Below are 26,220 nucleotides of genomic sequence, written 5' to 3' on the forward strand. Positions count from 1 at the left end.
GGTCATCACAAGAAATAAACTTTCTTTTCTGTTTTCCCAATTGGAGACATGTCTATGTTCTCATTGTCATCCTTAGCTTTGCATAATAAAACATTGCAAATGTACTGAAATTTTAATTGTAAGTCCATTTTAACATGGACAGACTTTGCATTGTGCTTTTTTTAAAATAAGTCTTTGTTCCATTGGCCATTGCATATTGCAATTAAACCTCTTTTGCAAAATTGCACCCATCAGAAACAGCAGAAACAATAAAGACCACATTGCCAAAGTCACCTACATGTCAAGAGCATATTTTACAAATAGCTTCTAGTTTAAAGTGATGAGATTCATCTTGTATTTGTATGAGCATTCTTCAACCCTATGTTTCTTAGTTGTCTTATGATTTCCTGAATATTCCTTAGTGTAAGAATTGAACATTGTGCTTAGTAGGACAACAGGCTGCATCCTCAGTGCAAACAGTACAAGCTAACCACATTTTTCAGGCATCCCCAACAACTGTCTAAAACATGCATTAAGGCTTCAAAATCTAAGCACGAGTGCCTTTTGTCTGGGTGAAATCTGTATCTGTATCACATTTTCACACATAATCTTTTTGTGTACATTTATAAAGTGAGTTACAATGACTAACACATTGTCCAGGACATTAGCATATCTTCACTTGTTAGGCCCGCCCCTGGTTTGACAACTTGCTCTGTTCCGGTTCTGTGGATTCTGAGGTGGCTGATGAGGCAGACACTTTCCACAGATGGGGTAAAGATGACTGATGGGATGACAATGTGGATAGTTTGTGAGGTGGTGTGCTCGTTCCAACATTTATTTTGGGTTTCCATGGACGATGTTCTCAGTGTCATCCTGACTTCTTGTTTTCAACCTTGAGCATTTTCAGGGCTCAATGTAGATAGTTCACTTTTTCAAAGAGGCTCTGAATTGAATCTTTTCCTCTAGCCACCTTGAAATCTCTTCATGTGATGTGACTGGGAGTAGGATGCCTGTTTCAGAATCTGGTGTTGGTCAGGCGAATGATGTAGTCTGCTCAAAGTAGCTGACTGAGTTTAACTAGGACTTCAGTGCTCAGAATGCTGGCCCGGAAGAGGATGCTGATATGAGTTAATTTATCCTTTAATGGATTTGGAGGAGACAGCATTTGCAGCATCTCTCTAGGGCCTTGAGGTGCCTGTTGTCAGTAATCTAGGTCTCAGAAGCATACAGGAAGGCAGAGACTCTGCTGTCCAGTAGACCATAAATTTTGTGCCTGGTTTGAGGCCTTGGTCTTCAGGTTCTCAGATCTTTTTTCAGTCAGCCAAATGCTATGCTGACTAAGTGAAGAAGATGATGAATTTCATCATCAATGTCTGCCTTTGCTGAGAGGTGGCTCCTGAGAGATGGGGAGTGATCCATATTTACCAGGTTACACCATGTATGGAAAGCAGCGTTTCTCAGTGGGTGCATGTTGATAGAGGACCTTTGTTCATCTTCCCATACACTTCAGTGAACAAGTCAATGATGACAAGGAGCTCAGCCTCCAAACGTGTAGCTGCAAAGTACATCTAGATACTTGCCCATTAATTCTGTAGATTAGTTCCATTCCAGCAGGAAGCTTAGAGTGAGGTACAGCACCAAGGTAAGAAAGACAGGGAAAAGTGTGGAAAAAATGATACGGTATTGCTTGACAGAAGTCTGCACTGAGATTGGCTCTGTTTTGGGTCTGTTTTTCAGATTATGGCCTGCATGCCATCATGAAACATATGTAAAATGGAGACAAATTTTAGGAAGCAGCCAAATTTTAGATGGATGCTCAATGCAGTCAATGTCTTTTGAGGTTAAAAAAAGGCCACAAGTGGTGGTTGCTGCATTTCTCTTGCAGTTGCCATGCTGTGAATGTCAGCACCTGCAGTTTGGGTGGATTTCGTCCATCTAGAGCAGCTCTTTGGCTACTGGAGGGAGATAATTGAGGAGGACTATAGCAATACCTTTTCCTGTGGCAGGAAGAGGAGCTTTCCCTATTCCTTTCTTGCCAATCACATCTGCTTGAGGTTGGATCTTTTCCCAACTTGGCGTTGAAGTCGAAGAGAGAATCAGTTTATCTCCTTCTGGGACGTGGACCATGTTTTTTTCAAGGATGGAATAGAAGCCTTCCATTACCTCATCTGCAGCTTCCAGTGTTGGACCATGTGCTCTGAGGACCATGATAGCATGTTGGTTTCATGGTGGAGTGCAAAGAGAAGGTGCACTGCAGGTAGACAAATAAAGTGCAAGGGCCACATGTGGTAGATTAGGAGATCAAGAGTTCATCTTTTAAAGGATGAGAGGTCCGCCCTTGAGTCTGGTGGTTCGTTCTCTCAGGCTTTTGTATCTTCTGTCCATTGAGAGAGGGGAGAAGACAGAATAACCAGGGTGAGAGGGGTCCTTGATTATGTTAACTGCTTTCCCGAGGCAGCGGGAAGAGTAGACAGAGTCAATGGTGAGGATGTTGGTTTGTTAAGAATGAGTGTTGGTTGATAGAGATTGTTGATAGGTAAGTGATGCGGACCATTGAATAGCATGTGAGTCCAGGAGTGGAGTTAGCATTTGATCATGTATTTGGTCATTGATATTTCATACCCTGCCACAAATAGGACTTGAATTGTCATCTCCCAATGTCTTCATGTGTGTGCCAGGAGGATTTACTGTAGCCAAAAGGTAGATTACATCTTCCTCCCTTTCCATCTCTTCCCACAGTGTAGCCTTAGTAGGCATGGAGCTCGGTCCTCACAATGTTGTGCCATGCTGCTTGACCAAGTCACATTTGCTGCTGCTGTCACTCCCTTTAGTTGTGATTTCATAGCTGGCAGTGTGTGCAAACCATGAAATGTGAATGGATTCTATAATCATATTATTAAGACTTTGTTGGAGGGTCTGCAATGGGATTTATGTCAGGTACCAGGAGACTGATCAGCAAGGAACTGGATGCTAGGAGTATGCAACAAGAAAATGGGTGAGCAGTTTCAGAGATAGTGACCACAACTCCCTGACCTTTAGCATAGCCATGGACAAGGATAGGAGCAGACGATATGGGAAAGTTTTTAATTGGGGGACGGCTAATCATGGTAGTATTAGGCAGGAACTTGGGAGCGTAAATTTGCAACAGATGTTCAGAGGGAAATGTGGAGGTTGTGTAGGGAACACTTGCATAGGGTTCTGGATAGGTTTGTCCGTCTGAGACAGGGAAAAGATGGTAGGGTAAAGGAACTATGGTTGACAAGAGAGGTGAAACTTTTAGTCAAGAGGAAGAAGGAAGCATACTTAAGGTCTAGGAAGCAAAAATCAGGCAGGGCTCTTGAGAATTATAAGGTAGCCAGGAAAGAGCTTAAGAAGGGACTTAGGAGATCTAGAATAGGACATAAGAAGGCCTTAGCGAGTAGAATTAAGGAAAATACCAAGGTGTTCTACATGTACGTGAAGAACAGGAGGATGACTAGAGTGAGGGTAGGACCACTCAGGGATAAAGGGGAAAAATGTGCCTCAGGCAGAGGAGGTAGGGAAGATCCTTAACAAATACTTTGTTTCAGTGTTTACTAGGGAGAGTGACTTTGACGAATGTGAGGTCAGCGTCGAACAGGCTAATGTGCTGGAACATATTGAGTATAGAAAGAGGCAGTGTTGGAGTTTCTGAAAAACATTAGGATAGATAAGTCCCCAGGGCCAGACGGGATATATCCCAGGTTACTATAGGAAGTGAGGGAAGAGATTGCTGAGATATTGACGATGATATTTGCTTCCTCCCTGTCCACAGGAGTGGTACCAGAAGATTGGAGGATGGCAAATGTTGTTCCCTTGTTCAAGAAAGCTAATAGGGATAATCCTGGGAATTATAGACCAGTGAGTCTTATGTCACTGGGCAAGCTATTGGAGACGATTCTTAGGGACAGAATTTATAAGCATTTGGAGAAGCATAGTCTTATTAGGGATAGTCAGCATGGCTTTGTGAGGGACAAGTCATGCCTGACAAGCCTATTGAGTTTTTCAAGGATGTGACAAAACAAATTGATGAAGGTAGAGCGGTGGATGTGATGCATGTGGACTTTATTAAGGTATTTGACAAGGTTCCCCATGGTAGGGTCATCCAGAAAGTCATGAGGCATGGAATCCATGGAGACTTGGCTGCATGGATTCGGAATTGGCTTGCCCACAGAAGGCAGAGGGTGGTAGTAGATGGAGAATATTCTGTCTGGAGGTCGATGACTAGTGGTATTCCACAGGGACCCCTGCTCTTTGTGATTTTTATAAATGACTTGGATGAGGAATTGGAGAGGTGGGTTAGTAAGTTTACAGATGACATGAAGGTTGAAGGTGTTGTGGATAGTGTAGAAGGTTGTCATAGGTTACAACGGGATATAGACAGGATACTAACCTACCTCTCCACTTCCTCATCCAAGTCATTTATAAAAATCACAAAGAGCACAAAGTTGGGTGGAGAAGTGGCAGATGGAGTTCAATCGGGAAAAGTGCGAAGTGATACACTTTGGAAGAATAAACTTGAAGGTGGAGTACAAGGATTGGAGAACATGTCATATGAGGAAAGGTTGAATGAGCTAGGGCTTTTCTCTCTGGAGCGATGCAGGATGAGAGGCGACTTGATAGAGGTGTATAAGATTATTAGGGGCATAGATAGAGTGGACAGCCAGCACCTTTTCCCCAGGGCGGCAATGGCCAATACCAGAAGACATCAGTTTAAGGTCAGAGGAGGAAAGTTTAGGAGAGATGTCAGAGCTAGATTTTTTTATTACACAGAGGCTGATACAGGGGAATTTAAAAGATTCTTAGATAGGCATATGGATATAAGAAAATCAGAGGGTTATAGGCTGTGTAGGAGGGAAGGGTTAGATTGACTATGGATCAGGTATTTATATAGGTTAGCACAACATTGTGGGCTGAAAGGCCCATACTGTGCTGTACTGATCTATGTTCTAAAAGTGCATGAATGTTGATGTGGTTTTTCTGTTTTGTTTTCATGCTTTCTGACTTTGCAAACTGCAGTTTTTTTACTGGCGTAAGAAATATTTAGCTCCTGCGTTAATATAAAAAAGGCTGTTCATTTGTCTAATATCAATAAATGTTATTTATTTATTAAGAACCATGCAATCCGTTTCACCTTTCTTTTATTATATTTTCCAGGTGCATTTCTTATTCCCTACACACTCATGCTGGCATTCGCTGGGATGCCGATGTTTTTCTTGGAGTCATCCTTTGGGCAGTTTGCCAGCCTTGGACCTGTTGCGGTGTGGAAAGCCGTGCCAATGCTACAAGGTTAATGTTTATCCAGTAACACAGTTTAAATAACATTATACGCGATTGACAGAGGGTGGTTTGTGTGAATGTATTTGTACATTATCTTAATCAGATGATGATTAAGTCACACCTGCTAACTACTGTCTGCATTCTGATTTGTCCTACATTTTTCAGATACAACCAGTGAAATGTTTATTTTCCTTGTTCCACATTTAGTCAGATACTAATCCCTCTTCAAATAATTGAGGTTCTCTTCCAAAGCATCACTCTGGGATCTTGCAAGGCCTCTGGAGAGGTCAGCATGAGGCAACAGGTACGTTTTAATAGTTATTGACTGTGTCAAATCATATCTTGAACTGATTCCACTCTGGAATACAACTTCTAAAGTCTTAACAGGCTAAATTGTCAAGATATTCACAAAGCTGTAAGCATATAACAAGAGAACTAAAATTGGAGTAGGCGCTCATGCTTGCTCTGTTAATCTTCTATCTCATTCACTTTAACTCCCAATCTCCATAACTACTATTTCCATTAAGGTCCAAACCCTGCAAGCTTCACCTTGAATGTACTAAATGGCTGAGCAACTACACTTCTCTGGGGTAAAGAATTCCAAAGAGTTTCAATGCTCTATATAAAGAAATGTCTCCTCATCTCAGTCCTGAGTGGCTGAGTCTTTATCCTGACCCTATATTCCCCAATTGTAAACTATTCAACATGAAGAAACACACTCATCATTTGCTCTTTTAAAGAGAGAGGACATATTATGGACTCTGGCATCTTTAAAAGTGGATAAAACACCAGAATCAGATAAAGTGTATCCCAGGCTCTTGGAGGAAAAAGCACAATGTCTGACTATTTTTCTCCAATATTGTCTGGCAAGGGGTATGGTGCTGGAAGATTGCTGATGTGATACTGCTGTTTGCAAAGGGATAATGGGATCGGCTGAATAATAGTAGGCCAATTAGTTGGGCATTGGTAATAGGTCTAGAAGGAAGGAATCTCATGCATAACTCTGAAGAATCACAGTGCATACAATCCTCCAGTACCCTTTGCTTTCTCACACTTCATGGAGTTATGGAGTTATACAGCACAGAACCAGGCCATTCGGCCTTACTCGTCTATGGCAGCCAAGGTGCCTTCTTGAACGAGGCCCATTTACCTGCATTTGGCTCACATCTCTAAGCCTTTCCTATCCAAGAACCTGTCTAAATGTCCTTTAAACATTGTAATTGTTTCTTCTGGCAGCTTGTTCCATATACCCACCACCCCGTGTGAAAAACTTGCCCCTCAGGTAGTCTTTAAATCTTTTCCCTTTCACCTTACACCTATACCTTCTAGTTTTAAATTCCCTTACCTTGGGAAAAGGACTGTGACTGTTCACCTTATCTATGCCCTTCATGATTTTATAAACCTCTATAAGATCACCCCTTATCCTCCTTCACTCCAGGGAAAACTGTCCCAGCCTATCCAGCCTCCCCTTATAACTCAAACTGTCAAGTCCAGGCAACGTCCTTGTGAATCTGTTCTGAACCCTCTCTAAGTTAATCACATCCTTTCTTTAGTATGGCAACCAGAACTGCACACAATATTCTAGGTGTCATCTTACCAACGTCTTGTACAACTGTACATGACACCCCAACTCTTGTATTCAATGCTCTGTCCGATGAAGGCAAGAGTGCCAGATGCCTTCTTCACCACCTTGTCAACCATGCTGCCACTTTTGTGGAATGATATACTTATACTCCTAGATCCCTCTGTTCTACAACACTTCCCAGGGCCATGTCATTCACTATGTATGACCTGTCCTGGCTTAACTTCCCAAGAAGCATCACTTTGCACTTGTCTGAGTTAAATTCCATCTACCATTCCTTTGCCCACTCTCCTAGTTGATCTAGATCCTTTTGTTACCATAGACAGCCCTTTTCATTGCCCACCACACCACCATTTTTGTGTCATCTGCAGACTTTCTAATCATGCCACTTACATATTCATCCAGATTGTTATTATAGATGACAAACAACAGTGAACCCAGCACAGGTTGCTGCAGCACACAACTGGTCACAGGCCTCCAATCTGAAAAACAATCCCCCACTACCACCCTCTAACTCCTACCACCAAGCTAATTTTGTATCCAATTGGCTAGCTCCACCCTGGATCCCATGTAATCTCGTTTTATGGACCAGCCTACTATGTGGGACCTTGTCAAAAGCCTAACTGAAGTCCATGTAGACAACATCCACCACCCTGCTCAATCCCCTTGGTCACCTTTTCAAAAAACTGAATCAAATCCCTGAGACACAAAGCCATGCTGACAATCCCTAATCAGTCTTTGCCTTTACAAATTCAGGCAGATCTTCAAAATTCCCTCCAATAACTTACCCACCACTGATGTTAGGCTCACTGGTGTGTAGTTCCCTGGCTTGTCCTTGCAGCCCTTCTTAAATAAAGGGACAACATTAGCCACCCTCCAGACTTTTGGTACCTCACATGTGGCTAAGGAAGATACAAAAATCTCTGCCAGGGCCCCAGCAATTTCTTCCCTGGCTTCCCAAAACATCCCAGGATACACTTGGTCAGACCCCAGGAATTTATCCATCCTTATGCACCTCAAGACCACTAACACCTCCTCTTTTATAATAATGATTTGTTTCAGGATTATCTAGGTATTCTTCTTTACCTTATCTGCCAAGGATAAGTTATGTCCCTTTTTTAGCCTCCTGATTTTCTTCTTAAGTGTACTCCTACATTCCTTATCCCTTATCCTCAAGGAACTCACTTGATCCCAGATATCTATATCTGACATATGCCTCCTTTTTCCTGACCAGACCCTGACTATCTATCCCTCATCAACTAAGGTTCCCAAATCCTGCCAGCCTTGCTCTTCACTCTAACAGGAACATGTTGGCCCCGAACTCTCCTATCTCACTTTTAAAAGCCTCCCACTTGCCAGACATCCCTTTACCTGCTAACAATCTCTCCCAATGTATCTTTGCAAGTTCCTGTCTAAATGCCTTCAAAATTAACTTTGCTCCAATTTAGGACTTTAATTTGTGAACCAGTCCCGTCTTTTCCCATAACTATCTTAAAACTAGTCCCAAAGTGCTCCCCCAGTGACTTTGGCACACTTTGGGACCAGTCACGGTCCCAAAGTGCTCCCCCAGTGACACCTGAACCAGCCTCATTTCCCAAGTAGGGCCATCTCCATATCGCTTGAGAAAACTTTCTTTGGCGCACTTAAATTCCATCCTGTCCAATACCTTAGCACTATTACAGTCCCAGTCAATATTAGGGAGGTTAAAATCACCTACTATTACAACCTTATTATTCCAACAACTATCTGTGATCTCCCTACATATTTGCTCCTCTGATTCCAGCTGACCACTGGGGGTCCTATAGTACAATCCCGTTAAAGTGATCACTCCCTTCTTATTTATAAACTTTACCCATATAACTTCTCTGGACATTCCCCCAGGAATATCCTCTAAGTACTGCTGCGATGTTCATTAATACCTAAAGTCTTACTTTCCCTCGGATCCAATGAACTTCCACTGTTCCGATTAATCAGTCAAGTGAAACTCGTCAAGTGCATCCTAAAATCCATTTGTGCTACATGCAGCACCCCCAGTTTGTTATCTCCTCATAAATTGGCATTAGAGAGGCACAGCTTAATCAAGGTCAGTCAGAATGTATTTGATTAGGGAAGATTGTGTCTGATCAACTTAACTGAATTTTTAGCTTGGGACATAGTCCCACCTGGCAGATTGATCAGGAGAGTAAAAGTCCTTGGGACCCAGGTGAAAGTGGCAATTTGCATTAGAAGATTATACAGTGGGAGAATACAAAGGTCAATAGTTGGCTAGAATGCAAGTGACTGAAGGACTGTGTACAGTGGGTTGTGCAGAGTGCTAGATGAGGCTCCTTGCTTTTCATAGATAAATTATTTTGAATTAAATATTAAGGTTCCAGTATGATTAAAAGTAAGGAAGACATTTCCAGGCTGCAAAAACAATCAGGGAAGTGATGAGTTGGCCATAAAATTGGCAAATGAAATTAAATCCTGAGAAGTATGAAATAATGCATTTGGAGAGGGCAAACAAGGCATGGATATACAGTACAGTACATTGCAAACAGTAGGATAATTTATTTAGAGGATCAGAGGGATTATGGAATGGATGGTATTCATTGATTTGAAGTGATATCAAGTGATGCCTACTCCCAATCACCTGGCCATTAACCCTCAGTCTGGGTTTTCCCCAGATCACCCAGCTCCAAACTTCAACTTAGCTTTTGTCCAAGCACGTCACTTCAGATGTGAAGTGAGGTAAGAATGAGTGGCCCCTGGCCTCAAGGCAGCGTTTGACTGAGTGTGGCATCAAGGAGGAAAGGAACATAAATATTCAAAAAGACAAAGAATAAGTCTCACTATTTTGGTCGCTGTAGATCTTGAACTTCTCAAAAATGCAGTTGCACCAAATAAATTGGTGGTTTTGTCTTAAACAGAACTTATTGAAACACTGTCAAAGTATTTTAAGCCCAAGCCAATTCTGTAGAATGTTTCAGATTTCAGAGTTGGCACTTAGAGGAAGTAGAACCTTTTGCTGATGACAACATTGCATTGAAACATCTGCCAGGTTCTTGTGATGTTGGTGCATTCTTTAGATAAAGCCCTTTGAGATTAGTTTGTCTGTGGTTTCCAAGCAGAAGCTTATCACAAGTGCCTGATGTCACAAAAGGATTTGACTTTTAAGTCCACCTGTGATATTGCACTAGCCTTGGAACTTGTCTGCAAGGATACCGAGGAGTTAACATGCCATTCTGATCCAACCAGTGGAGCCGTTGAAAGATTCTATACAGCAACAGGAGGCAACCCAAGTGCCAAAACACAAAATGGGTTTCTTCTACTTCATCAGCAAACACGGGGTTCTCAGAAGCAAGTTTCTCAAACAATTGTCATGTGACACAAACAGGCAGGGGAAGTACCAAAGTATTTCCTGTAGATTTCATCAAGAAAGGTAGAAAAATAGATCACTTACAGAGAGTATGCAAAACACATTAAACCAGGGGAAGAGCAATTTGGATTGACCCATCTACACAACTCAAGAGAGCGGAGATAGGATTTAGCTCCAGATAGACATGGCAGGAAAATCAGTGAACATGGGGTATTTGTGTCACTAGTTTCACAACACACATATGAGGAGATACTAATAACGTGTCCCTTGCAGCTATCACAATTCACCTCCTGTCATTTGCAGGAGATGGATTCCTGCTACAGGAAAGATTCAAGTTTCAGTGAAGTACAGAAATGATAATTGGATCCTGCCTTGTTGAAGTCAAATAGCCTGCATTACTGAGGCAGAACTGGCTGCAAAAGATCAAATGGAACTGGGAAAGAAAGTTAGCTAACAAAGCAAAGAAAGTGTTCCACCACGTGCAGAGCAGGAAGTGTTGGATTGATAGGCTTCTATCTTTACTGAAAACTATGCAAAATCAGGCATGAAAGAGGCCAGATGCTTACAAGGTTAACAACTCAGCAGATATCCTATCGGTCACTGTGTGAGGTGTGATCTTGTATATAAATAAGAACTGAGTCAATTTAGGGATGAAGGAGGATGATCAGGTGTGTTTGAATGTACTATCCTGGGGACAGGATGATGGTCCAGGATTTCAGACATCTAAAGAGATTGCTTAAAAATCCACACTTAACATTCAATAACATTACCATTGCCAAACCCCTTTCAATATCCTGGGGTCACCAGAAGACTAGAAACTCAATTGGACCAGCCAGATAAATTTTATAGTGCAAGATCTGTGGTTGGGTATCCTTGACCTTTCCAGCGACAAGACACAAGTTGGAAGTGTGATAACATGTTCTTGTGATAGAATGAGTGCTACTCCAGCAACATTTTAGACATTCGACACTACCCAGGATACAATTCCACTTGATTCGCACCCCATCCAACACCATCACTTCTGCAAATAACAGTTGGTTGCAGTATGTATCGTCCACAAAATGCATTGCAGTTATTCATCTTGGGTACTCCAATATTACCTCCCAAACCTGCAATTTCTACCACTGAGGAGGATAAGGTAGCCAACACATGGGAACATCATCATATGCAGTTTCCTCTCCAAGTCACATATCATCCTGATTGAAACTATATCAATGATCAATGAGTCCATATCATGAAAATCCCTACCCAACAGCATTGTTGGAGGACTTTCACCAGAAGAAAAGCTGCAGTTCAAGCAGCAGGTGACCCTCCAACACTTTCTTATGAGCATTTAGGGATAAGCAGGGAATGCTGGGCTTCACAGCAATAACCAGCGTGTGACCAACAATAGACCAGCATTGCAGATGAGAATGTTTTTGTAATATCACCCTTCCATTAGTTGTTTGTCCATGATTAGTTCTGGGTAAATCTTTAACAGGAGCATAGCTGTGGATGGGCTTGGTGGGACATGGCCCACTCACTTGGAACTTGGGCCAGCCCAATCAAATGGTGATTGGCCTTTAAAAACAGTTGATTTAATGGTTGCCACAGAAAGGACAAGTACGTATAGCACAATGATCACCACACCCTGGAGCAAGGGAGGGAGGGAGGAAGAAAGCATGAGTGAGAGAAGAATTCCATGTTTGCAATGTAGTGGGTTTGGGCAATGACAACAGGAGATCCCAAAGTGTATACACAGTCATTTATTGATAGAAATACTGACTTTCAGTGAGCATCCATGTACAAGTTCTGTGGATGATGAGCCACATTGTGTTGTCAGGGACCAAGTAATTTGGATACATCATAAGATGCAGAATTTCAGGTAAGCAAAGTAGAAATTATAAAAAACCTGGGCCCAAGCAGGAAGTAGGAAGCAAGTCAGGGATTTTTTGGAGATCAGTTATTCCCAAGTTTATTGCAGACTGCTGCCTGAAGCACCTCTGACCATCTTAACTGAAGCTAAGAAACAAGATGATCATGGTGGACCACTGAGGCACAGGCTACCTTCAGAGCTCCAAGTATTATTTAATAATATAATAATACAATAATCTAGTGCCCTTGGACGTTCAAAAAAACATGTTGCAAGCCAATGTCTCAGAGGTGCGTGTTGAAGTTGTGTCTGGTAATTGATAATTGGTTTATTACTGTAACATGTACCAAGATACAGTGAAAAGTTGTTTGAATGCCATCCAGATAAACCATTCCATACACAAGTATATCAAGGTAGTAGAAAAGGAAAAACAATAACAGAATGTAGAACAGGGAGAGGTCCTAAATGAGTACTTCACATCAGTACTTACCAAGAAGGAGATGGAGGATACAGAGATCAGTGTGGAGCTGCTAATATACTAGGGAATTTTGAGATAAAAAAGGAGGTAGTGTTGGGTCTCCTAAAGAGCATTAAGGTGGGTAAGTACCTTGGGCTGGATGAGATATACTAAGGGTTTTGAGAGAGACAAGATTTCTTGGGCCCTGACCAAGATCTTCAGGTCCTCTCTAGCCACAGGCAAGATCCCGCAGGACTGGAGAGTAGCTAATGTTGTTCCATTATTCAAGAAGAGAATTAGGGATAATCCTGGAAATTATAGACTAGTGAGTCTCATGTCAGTGGTAGGGAAGTTACTGGAAGGGATTCTTAGGGATAGTATTTGTGAGTATTTGGAAAACCATGGCCTAATTAGGGACAGTCAGCATGGCTTTGTGTGGGGCAAGTCACGTCTTACTAACTTGATTGTGTTTTTGAGGAGGTGACAAAGGTGATTGATGAAGGTACAGTTGTGGATGTAGTCCACATGGATTTTAGTAAGGTGTTTGACAAGGTGTTTCCCTCATGGGAGGCTCACCCAGAAGATTAAGATGCATGGGATCCACAGTGAATTGACCATTTGGATTCAGAATTGGCTTGCCCGTAGAAGACAGAGGGTAGTGGTTGATAGGACTTATTCTGGCTGGAGGTCCATGACTAGTGAACCTATCGAATATTGAAAGGCCTGGATTGAGTGGATGTTGAGAGGATGTTTCCAGTAGTGGGACAGTCTAAGACCTGAGAGCACAGCCTCAGAATAAAAGGACATCCCTTTGGAACAGAGATGAGGAGGAATTTCTTTCACCAGAAGGTGGTGAATCTGTGGACTTCATTGCCACAGACGGCTGTGGAGACCAATACATTGGGTATATTTAAAGCAAAAGTTGATAGGTTCTTGATTAGTAAGGGTGTTGAAAGTTATGGGGAGAAGGGGAATGGGATTGAAAGGGAATAACAAATCAGCCATGATTGAATGGCAGAACAGACTCAATGGGCCAAATGGCCTAATTCTGCTCCTATGTCTTATGGTCTTATAGTGGTGTCCTGCAGAGATTCGTACTGAGACTTCTGCTGTTCGTGATATATATAAATGATCTGGAAGAAAATGTAGATGGGTGGGTTAGCAACTTTGCAGACGATACAAAGATTGGTGGTGTTGTGGATAGTGTAGAAGATTGCCAAAGGATACAGCAGGATATAGATCAGTTGTAGATATGGGTGGAGGAATGGCAGACAGTTTAATCTGGCCAAATGTGAGGTGTTGCACTTTGGGAAAATCAAGTGTAAAATGACAGTATACTGTTAATCAGAATCGGATTTACTATCACTGACACGTTGTGAAATTTGTTGTTTTGCAGCAGCAGTACAGTGCAAGATGTTAAAATTACTGCAAGTTAAATAAATAGTGCCAAAAAGGAATAATAAGGTAGTGTTCATGGACCATAAGACATAGGAGCAGAATTAGGCCATTTGGCCCTTTGAGTCTGCTCCACCATTTAATCATGGTGATTTATTTTTCCCTCTCAACCCCATTCCCCTGCCTTCTCCCCATAATCTTTAATGCCCACACTAATCAAGGACCTATCAACCTCTGCTTTAAATATACCCAATGACTTGGCCTCCACAGCCCTCTGTGGCAATGAATTCCACAGATTCACCACCTTCTGGTGAAAGAAATTCCTCATCTCTATTCTAAAGGGACATCCTTCTATTCTGAGGCTGTGCCCTCTGGTCCTAGACTCTCCCACTGTTGGAAACATTCTCTCTACATCCACTCTATCCAAGCCTTTCAATATGCGGTAAGTTTCAATGAGATCTCCCCTCATCCTTCTAAACTCCAGCGAGTACAGGCCCAGAGCCATCAAATGCTCCTCATATGTTAACCTTTTCTTTCCCAGGGCCATTCTTGTAAACCTCCTCTGGACCCTCTCCAATGGCAGCACATCCTTCCTCAGATATGGGGCCCAAAACTGCGCACAATACTCCAAATGTGGTCTGACCAATGCCTTACAAAGCCTCAGCATTACATCTTTGCTTTTATATTCTAGTCTTCTCGAAATGAATGCCAACATTGCATTTGCCTTCCTTACTACCAACTCAACCTGCAATTTAAACTTTAGGGAATCCTGCACTTGGACTTCCAAGTCCCTTTGCACCTCCAATTTCTGAATTCACTCCCCATTTAGAAAATATTCTACACCTTTATTCCTTCTACCAAAGTGCAAACCATACACTTTCCTACGCTGTATACCATCTGCCACTTCTTTGCCCATTCTCCCAACCTGTCCAAGTCCTTCTGCAGCCTCCCTGCTTCCTCAACACTACCTGCCCTTCCACCTATCTTTATCATCCACAAACTTGGCTAAAGTCCTGAAGAAGAGTCCTGACCCAAAACGTTGAATGCCTGCTTTTCTCCACAGATCCTGCCTGGCCTGCTGAGTTCCTCCAGCATCATTGTGTTTTTCTTGTTCCAGCATCTGCAGTCCTTTGTTTCTCTTGGCCACAAAGCCATCAATTCCATCATCCAGATCATTAACATATAACATGACCCAACACCGACCCCTGGGGAACACTATTAGTCATTGTCAGCCAACCAGAAAAGGCTCCCTTTATTCCCTCTTTGCCTTCTGCCAGTCAGCCAATTTTCTATCCATGCTGGCACATTTCCTGTAATACCATGGGCTCCTATCTTGTTTAGCAGCCTCCTTTACAGCACTTTAAGGGCTTTCTGAAAATCCAAGTAAACAACATCCACTGACTCTCCTTTGTCTATCCTGCCTGTTACTTACCCAAAGAATTCCAACAGATTTGTCAGGCAAGATTTCCCCTCATGGAAACCATGCTGACTTTGGCCTATTTTATCATGAGCTTCCAAATACTCCGAAACCTCATCCTTAATAATGGACTCTAACATCTTACCAACCACTGAAGTCAGGCTAACTGGCCTATAATTTCTTGTATTTTGCCTCCCTCCCTTCTTAAAGAGTGGAACGACATTTGAGATTTTCCAGTCCTCCGGAACAATTTCTGACTCCAGTGATTCTTGAAAGATCACCACAATCTCTTCAGCTACATCTTTCAGAACTTTGGGGTGTAGTCCATCCAGTCCAGGTGACTTCAGACCTTTCAGCTTCCCAAGCACCTTCTCCTCAGTAATAGCAACTACACTCACTTCTGTCCCTGACTCTCAAATTTCTCACATGTTGCTTGTGCCTTCCACAGTGAAGACTGACAAAATACTTATTCAGTTCATCTGCCATTACTTTGTTCCCCACTACTACCTCTCCAGTATCATTTTCCAGCAGTCCGATGTCCACACTTCCCTCTCTTTTTATATATATATATGAAAAAACTTTTGGTATCCTCTTGTATTATTGGCTAACTTACCTTCATATTTCAACTTTTCTCCCCTTATTGCTTTTTTAGTTGCCTTCTGTTGGTTTTTAAAAGATTCCCACTAATTTTTGCAACATTTTATGCCCTCTTTTGCTTTTATGCTGTCTTTGACTTCCCTTGTCATTCAGTCACCTCATCCTTCCTTTAGAATGCTTCTTCTTCAGGATAAAATGATCTTGCATCTTCTGAAACTCCTGCCATTGGTGCTCTACCATCATCCCTGCTGGGGTCTCCTTCCAATCAACTTTGGCCAGCTCTATCCTCATGCCTCTGTAGTTACCTTTACTCAACTGTAATAATGATACACCTGATTTTAGCCTCTCTCTCTCTCATCTAATGGGTGTGACTGCCTCCTGAAACAGTGTCCAGGTAACTCTCCCCCTCCCTGATGTGTCACAGTATTTGAAGCTCATATTCCAGGTCATCAACTTTGAGCCTGAGTTTCTCAAGCAACCAGCACTTGCTGCACATGTGGTCACCAGGAACCACAATAAGGTCCATCAGCTCCCACATCATGCAGCTGTAACACATCACCTGATCCTGCATCCCTACTTTATTTAATTAGTTGCAATTTGATGTCTTTTCAGTTAACTACTATAAAAAACCTTACCTGTTCTTACCTGCTACTCACCTGTGCTTCCTCACCAAAGCCTCAGATTCTCACTCCTACACTGGTCCACTCTCACAATGGCTGCTTCAAAATGGCCCCTATGCTTTACCCTAACTTCCTTTTATTGGCTGAGTTGTCACACACTTAGCCAATCACACAACTTAAAAAAACTGCCAGCTCCTCCCCTCTGCTGCTGGATCATTCAGAAATCTGATAGCGAAGAGGAAGAAGTTGTCCCTAAAACAATAAGTGTGTGTCTTCAGGCTCCTGTACCTCCTCCCTGATGGTAGTAATGAGAAAAGGGAATGTCTTGGATGGTGAGGGTCAATGATCGATGCTGCCTTCTTGAGCCACCGCCTCTTGATGATGTCCTTGATGGTGGGGAGCATTGTGCCTGTGATGGAGCTGGCTGTCTACAACCCTCTGCAGCCTCTTTTGATCCTGCACATTGGAGCCTCCATACCAGGTGGTGATGCAACCAGTCAGAATGCTAATAACAAGACTCTTAACTGTGTTGATGTACAGAGGGATCTTGGGGTCCAAGTCCATAGCTCCCTGTAAGTGGCTGTATAGGTTGATAGGGTGGTAACGAAGGTGTATGGCATGCTTGCCTTTATCAGTTGAGGCACTGAGTTCAAGAATCGAGAAGTTATGTTGCAGCTTTATAAAACTCTAGTTAGGCTGCATTTGGAGTATTACATTCAATTCTGGTCACGCCATTTTAAGAAAGGATGTGGAAGCTTTGGAGAGGGTACAGAAGAGGTTTACCAGGTTGCTGCCAGGATTAGAGGGCAGGTGCTATAAGGAGAGCTTGAACGAACTTGGGTTGTTTTCTCTGGAGGGATAGAGGTAGGGGAGATCTGATTGAGGTTTATAAGATTATGAGAGGCATAGATAGAGTAGACAGCTGGTATCTTTTTCCCAGGATTGAAATGTCTAATACTAGAAGGCATCCATTTAAGGTGAGAGGGGATGAGTTCAAAGGAGATGTGTGGGGCAAATTTTTTACACAGAGAGTGATGGATGCCTGGAATGTGGTAGTGTTGGAGACAAATATGATAGAGGTATTCAAGAGTCTCTTAGACAGGCACATGAATGTGCAGAGAATGGAGGGATGTGGACATTGTGTAGGTAGAAGGGATTAGTTTAGTTAGGCATTTAATTACTAGTTTAATTAGTTTGGCAAAAAATTGTGGGCCGAAGAGCCTTTTCCTGTGCTGTACTGTTTTAATATTGTGTTACAGTTACAGAGAAAGTGCAAAGCAGGTAGATAAATAAGGTTCAAGGGCCATGGCAAGGTAGATTGAGGGATCAGGAGGTCTTCATCGTACAAGAGCTCCATTCGGGAAAGAAGCTTTGCTTAAGACTGGTGGTACGTGTTCTCAAGCTTTTATATCACCTGCCCAATGGAAGGAGTGTGAAGAGAGAATGTCTGGCATGGGAGGTGCCTTTGATTATGTTAGCTACTTTCTTGAAGCAGTGGGAAATGTCGATTGAGTCAATGGAGGGGAGGCTGGTTTTCATGATAGACTTGGCTTCATTCATAACTTTCTGCAATTTCTTGCAGTCTTTTGCAAGGCAGTTACCATACCAAGCTGTGATGCATCTGGATAGGATGCTTTCCATGGTGCACATGTAAAAATTGGTAAGGGTTATTGTGGACAATGTGAATTTCATTAGTCTTCTGAGGAAGTAAGGGCACTGGTTTGCAGCCTTGTCCATAGCGTCTACATGGCTGAGCCAGGACAAGCTATTAGTGATAGTTACACCTAGGAACTAGAAGCTCTCAACCATCTCCACCTCAGCACCATTGATACAGACAGGGGCATGTATGTACTCCACCCTGCTTCCTAAAGCCAATGACCAACTCTTTTGTTTTGCTGACATTGAGGGTAAGGTTGTTGTCTTGACACCATTCCACTAGGCTCTTTATCTCTTTCCTATACTCTGTCTCATCGTTGTTTGAGATCCGGCCCACCACGGTGGTGTCATCTGCAAACTTATAGATGGAGCTTGAGAAGAACCTGGCCACACATTCGTGAGTGTATAGGGAGTAAAGTAGGGGGCTATGGACACAGCCTTGCAGGGCACGAGTGTTGAAGACAATCATGGCAGAGGCGTTTCTGCCTATCCTTACTGATTGAGGTCTGTTGGTCAGGAAGTTAGGATCCATTTGCAAAAGGAGGTGTTTAGTCCTAGGTCTAGGAGTTTGGAGATGAGTTTGTTTGGAATTATGGTACTGAAGGTGGTGCTGTAGTCTATGAATAGGAGTCTGATGGAGGTGGCTTTGTTATCCAGATGTTCCAGAGATGAGTGTAGGGCTAGAGAGATGGGATTTGCCATGGATCTCTTTTAGTGGTAGAAAACTTGCAGTGGGTCAAGGTTGTCCGGGAGGCTGAAGTTGATGTGTGTCATGACCAGCCTCTCAAAGCATTTCATGACGGTGGATGTCAGAGCCACCAGGTGGTAGCCATGAAGGCATGTTCCTCATTTTTCTTTGGCACTGGGGTGATAGTGGTCTTCTTAAAGCAGGTGGAAACCTCAGAATGGTGTTGGGAGAGGTTAAAGATGTCTGAGAATACTCTTGCCAGCTGATCCACACAGGATCTGAGGACATGGCCTAGGACTCCATCTGGGCCATTTGCTTTCTGTGGTTTCACTCTCAGGACAGCTGATTTCACATCTGCAATGGTGACTGGGTACAGGTGTGTTGAAGGCTATTGGGGCAGATGGTACAATTTCATTGACCTTCTGTTCAAAGTATGCATGGAGTTCATTGAGCTCATCAGGATGTGCTGTTGCCATTATAGCATGCAATCCTTGCCACAACTGGCGGCTGGTCTGGAACTCTAGTCTGGTTTGATACTGTTTCTTGCCATACCTGATGGCTTTAAGAAGATTGTACTTTGATTTGCTGTACAGGTCAGGGTCACCCAATTTGAGCACCTTAGACTTGGACTTCAGGAGGGAGTGGATCTCTCAGTTCATACATGGTTGGGAACACCCAGACTGACTTCTTGATATGGAGTACTCTACACACTTGCTGATGAAGTCTGTGACGGCAGTAGCATACTCATTTAGATTGGCCACTGAGTCCTTGAATATGGACCCGTCCACCAACTTGAAGCAGTCACGTAGAAGCTCATCTGTTTCCTTAGACCAGCGTTGTATGACTTTCTATACCAGATCCTCATATTTCAGTTTCTGTTTGTAAGCAGGGAAAAGAAGCCAGCCTGATGGTCTGATTTTCCAAAGTGCGGGCAGGGGATAGATCAGTATGTGTCATTAATGGTTGTGTAACAGTGGTTGAGGGTGTTTGGGATAAGAAAATGAAATGTCCTCAGCTCTACCTGAGCAGGAAACAATTGCCTAGAGAGCAAATATATTCAATAGCATGAGTGGCTATAGATCAAGTGGGCGATGGTCAGCATTTACTCCTTCTGGGTGGACATGAGCCTTTCAAATAGATCCAACAAAGAGAAAAATGGTTCAGGTACCAGATGTTCTTTGTTACTGTGTGCCTATTCTATTGAGCTAGAGTGCTCTGTAAGAGGCTCACAAGAACATTGATGCACTCCTGTGTACATGTGCTGGATATGGGTATTATGTTGCATTTACCGCAGAATTTATCTAAGAGAGAAGATTTGGGTTCTTCTACCAGATCCCTTTGATGATAATTGTATATGGAGTGGGAGGAGTCCTTCTTCAACAATTGAAACCAAAGGTGCAGATTCAAAAGAAAGATGGAGGGGGCTGAACTGGTGAATGGTGTATTGAATGGTGTCACTTTGTGCATAACCTGCAATAAAAGTTGAATAGAATTTGAAATATTTTGATTCATTCATTTGTATAGTTTGGATGTTCAATTCTAGTTGTCCACTTGTTAGTGGCTGTCACGAACCAGCAACAAAAGAAATACACTGAGCGTGATTTAGTGTTAAAAACTATTTTATTAATCACTATTTATGATAATACGTAAAATAAAAGTAAAAATGTTAGTATGTTAGAATTCAAAAATGTTAAACCTCGAACGTTAACCCCAAAACTAAACTCCTCGTGTGTGTGTGTGGCAAAGTCCAAAACTCCCAGTTCCGAACTGGTTCTTAAAGCTCAGTTCCACAAGCCATAAGGTGAAACATGAGCAAGGGCTTCTTCAACAATCACCGTTGTCTGAAGATAAGACGTAGACATAGAGAAACATAGAGAGAGTAAATACGAAATCCAAATGTTCCACGATGGAACCCAAACGACACTTCAGTGTTTACTCGGTAGTGACTTCCTCACCCCGAAAAGCATCCGAATCGTGGTCGTCCACACACAAATACGTGTTTCCTTCTACAGGTCAGCAACAAAGTGAACTCCACCGGATTACTTCCAACTTCCATACATGGATTTCAGTGGCAAACACAGTCATTGTTTCTCATCCATCGATAGAGAAAAACAAGCAGGCTGGTGTCTCTCTCCCTTCTCTCTCTCTCTCTCCTTCTTCTTCAACAACGTCATTACGTCCTTAATCTTCTATTGACGTAAGCACGCCCCACACACACATACACACACACTCTCTACCTTAAAGGGACTTTCACTGAGTCCGTAACAGTGGCTTTCCTGGTCATATCACAGGGCTGGGTCTGGAGTCACATATTTGCCAGACTGAGTAGGGATGGCAGATTACCTTCTCTAAACAGTGTTTGTGAACCTTTGGATCATTACGGTGTTACATAGAACATAGAACAGTACAGCATAGGAACAGGCCTTTTGGCCCAAAATATCTGTGCCGACCATAAAACTAAACTAATTGCATCAGCCTACACATGATCCATATCCATCCATTCCATGCTCATATGCAGCCTAAATGCCTCTTTAACGCCACTATTGTGTCTGCTTTCACAATCACTCCTGGTGATGTATCCAGGCACCAACAATTCTCTGTGTAAAAAAATTTGCCCCACACATCTCACTTAAACTTCCTCCCTCTCACCTTAAAGCTACGCCCTCTAGTATTTGAAATTTCTACCCTGGTAAAGAGACACTGACTCTCTACTTCATCTCTACCTCTCATAATTTTATGAACTTCCATCAGGTCTCCCCTCAGCCTCTGACGCTTAAGAGAAAACTCTCCAAGTCTGTCCAACCTCCTCTTATAGCAAATACTCTCCAATCCAGGCAGCATCCTCATCTGCACCCTCTCCAAAGCCTCCACATTCTTCCTGTAATGGGGCAACTAGAACTGAAGACAATACTCCAAATGTGTTCTACTAGTTCTGTGGGAACCATTAATGAGACTAGTTTTTTCACGTCAGATGAATTTTGCTGCTGTGGTGGGATTTGAACCTGTGTCTCCAGATCAATAATTCAGATGTCTGGCTGCTTGATCCATAACTTGGCCAGTTTGTTCTTCCAACTAATGTTCAAAAATCAATTGAACCCACTTGAAAGAACTTGTGTATAGTTTCTCATTTTATCTTTTTTTCCTCTGTTATATTTTAAGGTGTGGGTATTACAATGTTCCTACTTGAAGTAATTACCAATATTTCCTACTGCTGCATCATCGCCTACAGCCTGTTCTACCTGTTTGCTTCCTTCCAGTCCACCCTGCCATGGGCGGACTGCTTCAGCTGGTGGGGTGCAGATGAAACCTGCAGTAGGATGCCCAGAGGTACTGTGTCAATTTCTGTTTGGTTAAAGATAGACAGTAACATGGTAGTGTAGCGGTTAGCGACCCAGGTTCAATTCCTGCCACTTTCTGTAAGGAGTTTGTATGTTCTCCCTGTGACTGCGTGGGTTTCCTCCTGGTGTTCCGGTTTCCTCCCACATTCCAAAGACGTACGGGTTAGGAAGTTGTGGGCACGCTATGTTGGCACCAGAAGTGTAGCAACACTTGCGGGCCGCCCCCAGACCACTCTACGCAAAAGATACATTCCATTGCATTTCAATGTCCATGTGACTAATGAAGATATCTTATTGAAGATATCTTAGACCACACTTGGAGTACTGTGTCCAGTTCTGGTCGCCTCATTATAGGAAGGATGTGGAAGCGTTGGGAAGGGTGCAGAGGAGATTTACCAGGATGCTGCCTGGTTTAGAGAGTATGCATTATGAGGAAAGACTAAGGGAGCTGGGGCTTTACTCTTTGGAGAGGAGGAGGATGAGAGGAGACTTGATAGAGGTATACAACATATTAAGAGGAATAGATGGAGTAGGCAGCCAGCACCTCTTTCCCAGGGCACCAATGCTCAATACAAGAGGGCATGGCTTTGAAGTAATGGGTGGGAAGTTCAAGGGAGATATAAGAGGGAGGTTTTTTACCCAGAGAGTGGTTGGGGTATGGAATGCGCTGATTGGGGCAGTGGTGGAAGGAGGTACATTGGTCAAATTCAAGAAATTGCTAGATAAGCATATGGAGGAATTTAAAATAGAGGGATATGCGGGGGAAAGCAGTTAGATAGTCTTAGGCGAGGTTTAAAGGTTGGCACAACATTGTGGGCCGAAGGGCCTGTATTGTGCTGTACTGTTCTATGATTCTATGATTCTATGATCTTGTCTTTCATTTTGGTGGCCTGATTATCCTAGAAAAGTTGACAGTAGTTTCAGTGGTCATCTTCCTTTGGACAAAAGACTGGCAAATGGAGTTTAATATGGGGAAGTGTGAGGTCATGCATTTCAGTAAGAGAAATCATAAGGCGGATTATTATCTAAATGGAGAGAGACTGCAAGTGAGTGAAGTACAGAGGGATCTAGGTGTCCTAATGCGTGAATCACAAAAAGCTAGCAAGCAGGTCCAACAAGTAGTTAAGAAGACAATTGAATTTCTGGCCCTCATTGCAAAGGGTTTGGAATTTAAAAATAGGAAGGTTTTGTTGCATGTGTACACAGTGTTGGTAAAGCCTCACCTGAATACTGTGTACAGATCTGGTCTCATTACCTAAAAAAAGATATAGTAACATTGAGGCAGTCCAATGGAGATTCGCCAGGCTAATTCCTAAGATAAGAGGGTTGTCCTGCCAAGAGAAACTAAATAGTTTGGGCTGGTACTCCTTGGAGTTTAGAGGAATGAGGGGTGACCTTATTCAAACATATAAGATCCTAAGGGGCTTGATAGGGTAGATGTTAGGATATTTTCACTAGTGAGGAGTCTCAAACAAGGGGATATAACTGCAAGATAAAGGGAGAGTCATTTAAATCTGAAGTATGTAGAAATTTCTTCCAACAGATTGTGGTTAATCTCTGGAATTCTCTGCCCTGGTGGGTGGTGAAAGCTGCATCACGAGAAGTACTTGAAGTGAAGGTGGATATGTATTTGAAAGATCAAGGAATAGAGGGGTATGGAGAAAGGGCGCAGAGGAGTTGAGCCCAGCATAGATCAACCATGATCATATTAAACAACAGGGCAGGCTTGAACAACCTGATGGCCTACTCCTGCTCCTATCTTCTTGTGTTCTTGTGTGCTCCTTCAATTGTACACCAGAAATGCTCGGATAGAAATTGTATGCAGGAATCATGTCAATGAGTCAGTGTACTTCGAGGTTCAGTATATATTTTGACTTTATGAAATGTTCAAAGAAAATAGTTGGCTCCCCATGATGCTTTCCTATGATTCTCCATAACATCAATTAATTTACTTTTACTTTTGTGACAGAAAGGAGGTGATTGAAACAAATTTTACATACACACAGAATTTTAATCCATGAAAGAATCAAATCCTGCCGCTACACTGAAAGACAAACTTGCTAGTGTCTTGGTCAATGAAGTATGCATGGTGAAAATGTTTTCTTTAAATTCTATCTCAGGTAGATTCTATCTGCTCCCTTTGACCTTATCTTGTCGCCTCAAACCTATTCCCATCACATTGCTAACTATCCACCTTCCCATTACTGGCCTTGTATTAGTTGATATTCATTATTGTTTTCCTTCTTCAGCTGCACTTCTCAAAAAACAGCACCTTGATCCCTAAGTTTTGCAAATTATTGCCCTTCTCAATCTCTTCAACCTCCAAATCCTTGAACTCCTAAAATTCTGCTTCTTGGAACACCCTAATTGGATTTCTATAACACCATGGAAACAGCTCCAATCAAAGTCATAATATGACATTTATCAATCTACTTGACTTATTGCCTTTGACACAGATAATCGCCTGACTCCTGCAATGGTCAGCCTCTGTCCAGTTGACTGGAACTATGCTTGTCTGGTTCCTCTCATTCTATGAAATCACCTGCAATGATTTCTCTTTTCACTTTTGAAATATTGGTTGTGTAACTACATGTTGAGAAGATCAAATTTGTTGTCTTTGGTGCTGCCAGAGATTCAGTTTTCTGATGACTATTTTTATCCTCCTATGGGTAAGTGCCTTCAGCTGAACCAGAATTTTTATACCCTTGATGCTATTTTTACTTTTGAGATTAGCCGTTGACTGCATCATCTTGGCTGACGTCTATCCCTGCAATGTATCTTAGCTCTGCCACTGCCACCTCAATGATTGCAGATCTGACATTTTTCATCTTCTATCCGGCTTAAATTTGTTTTCGTCATTCAGTGTAACATACCAGTGAGTTGCTATCTAAATTTGTTTTGCTTGGACAGTGGCAGATGTGATTGAAAATAATTTTGCTTTCTGGAGTAAGAGTGGAGAATGGAATGTGAAAGTTGCTTTGATCTTGGGTTTGATCCTGACAATGGATGTTGTCTGTGTTGCATTTGCAAGTCCTCACCATGATGTGCATATCCAAAGAAGCTTTTCTTTTAAATTTCACAATAAGATGCACCTCTAAACCATATTCCACATTTTCTGGATCCGCTCTGCAATTTCACTTTGGATGGTGGCTATTTTGAAGTCGTGAATGCAACCTGGCTGAACACAAACAATGAAACTTGCTCAAACGGATCAGAAATCCACGTTCCTCACCAGGGACCAAGTGAGCAATACTGGGAGTAAGTAATTACTGAAGAGAGCTATACCATTATATTGTACATTCTCTTTGTAAAGTCTATTTGATGAATGTTTTCATTATCGAATTTGATTTACTCAGCACATTATAGATTTGTTGTAAAATAATGTCACAGTCAGGGGTCTTGTCATTTTACTATCACATTGGTTTATGGTTTACTTTAACAATATTTATAGGGTGAAATTAAAACAGCAACATGCTGGAAACACTCAGCAGATTAGACAGCATTCGTGGAATTAGTTTTCTCTCACAGTTCCGTCTCTGTTTTTCTTTCTACAGATACTCACTGAGCTGTTGAGTGTTTCTGCCATTTTCTGTTTTTCTGTTTTCTTCTTGAAGGTAGAAATTCACTACTGAAGCACAATCATTAATGTGCAAAGAATTTGTGACTGATATTGTCGTTTGATATCAATTTGTACTCTGGTTGAGGGTAACTTTCTTGGAATTGGTGCAGTCTTGAATAACACGAAGAACTGAATAACAAATTATGATTGCCAGCAGCTGGAGATTCTGTTGGATTCCATTTGCTGTTCAGTATGTCTAGGGCTTCACTCACGCATATTGAAGCAGAGAAGAACAAGGTGAGTTGGAGGTTAGATGCTGCCTCATCTGGCTGTTCGTTATGTTGCCAGACTAGCCACTGAGCCCAGCAGTGGAGCAGCAATGTGCTGAAGGGATGGGCTAGACCCACTTTTCATCCAGCCCATC

General features: G+C 42.3%; 1 protein-coding gene across 1 annotated transcript in view; it reads left to right on the forward strand.

Annotated features, from left to right (window-relative positions):
• LOC127573524 (sodium- and chloride-dependent neutral and basic amino acid transporter B(0+)-like) overlaps positions 1-26,220 on the forward strand; it is a 66,898-nt gene that overhangs the window by 10,855 nt on the left and 29,823 nt on the right. Inside the window, exons 3-5 of the mRNA XM_052021832.1 lie at positions 5,155-5,286; positions 22,059-22,229; positions 25,360-25,495. Coding sequence (XP_051877792.1) covers positions 5,155-5,286; positions 22,059-22,229; positions 25,360-25,495 — 439 coding nt within the window. The remainder of the gene's footprint in view (positions 1-5,154; positions 5,287-22,058; positions 22,230-25,359; positions 25,496-26,220) is intronic.

This window comes from Pristis pectinata, chromosome 8, assembly GCF_009764475.1.
Source record: "Pristis pectinata isolate sPriPec2 chromosome 8, sPriPec2.1.pri, whole genome shotgun sequence".
Lineage (NCBI taxonomy): Eukaryota > Metazoa > Chordata > Chondrichthyes > Rhinopristiformes > Pristidae > Pristis > Pristis pectinata.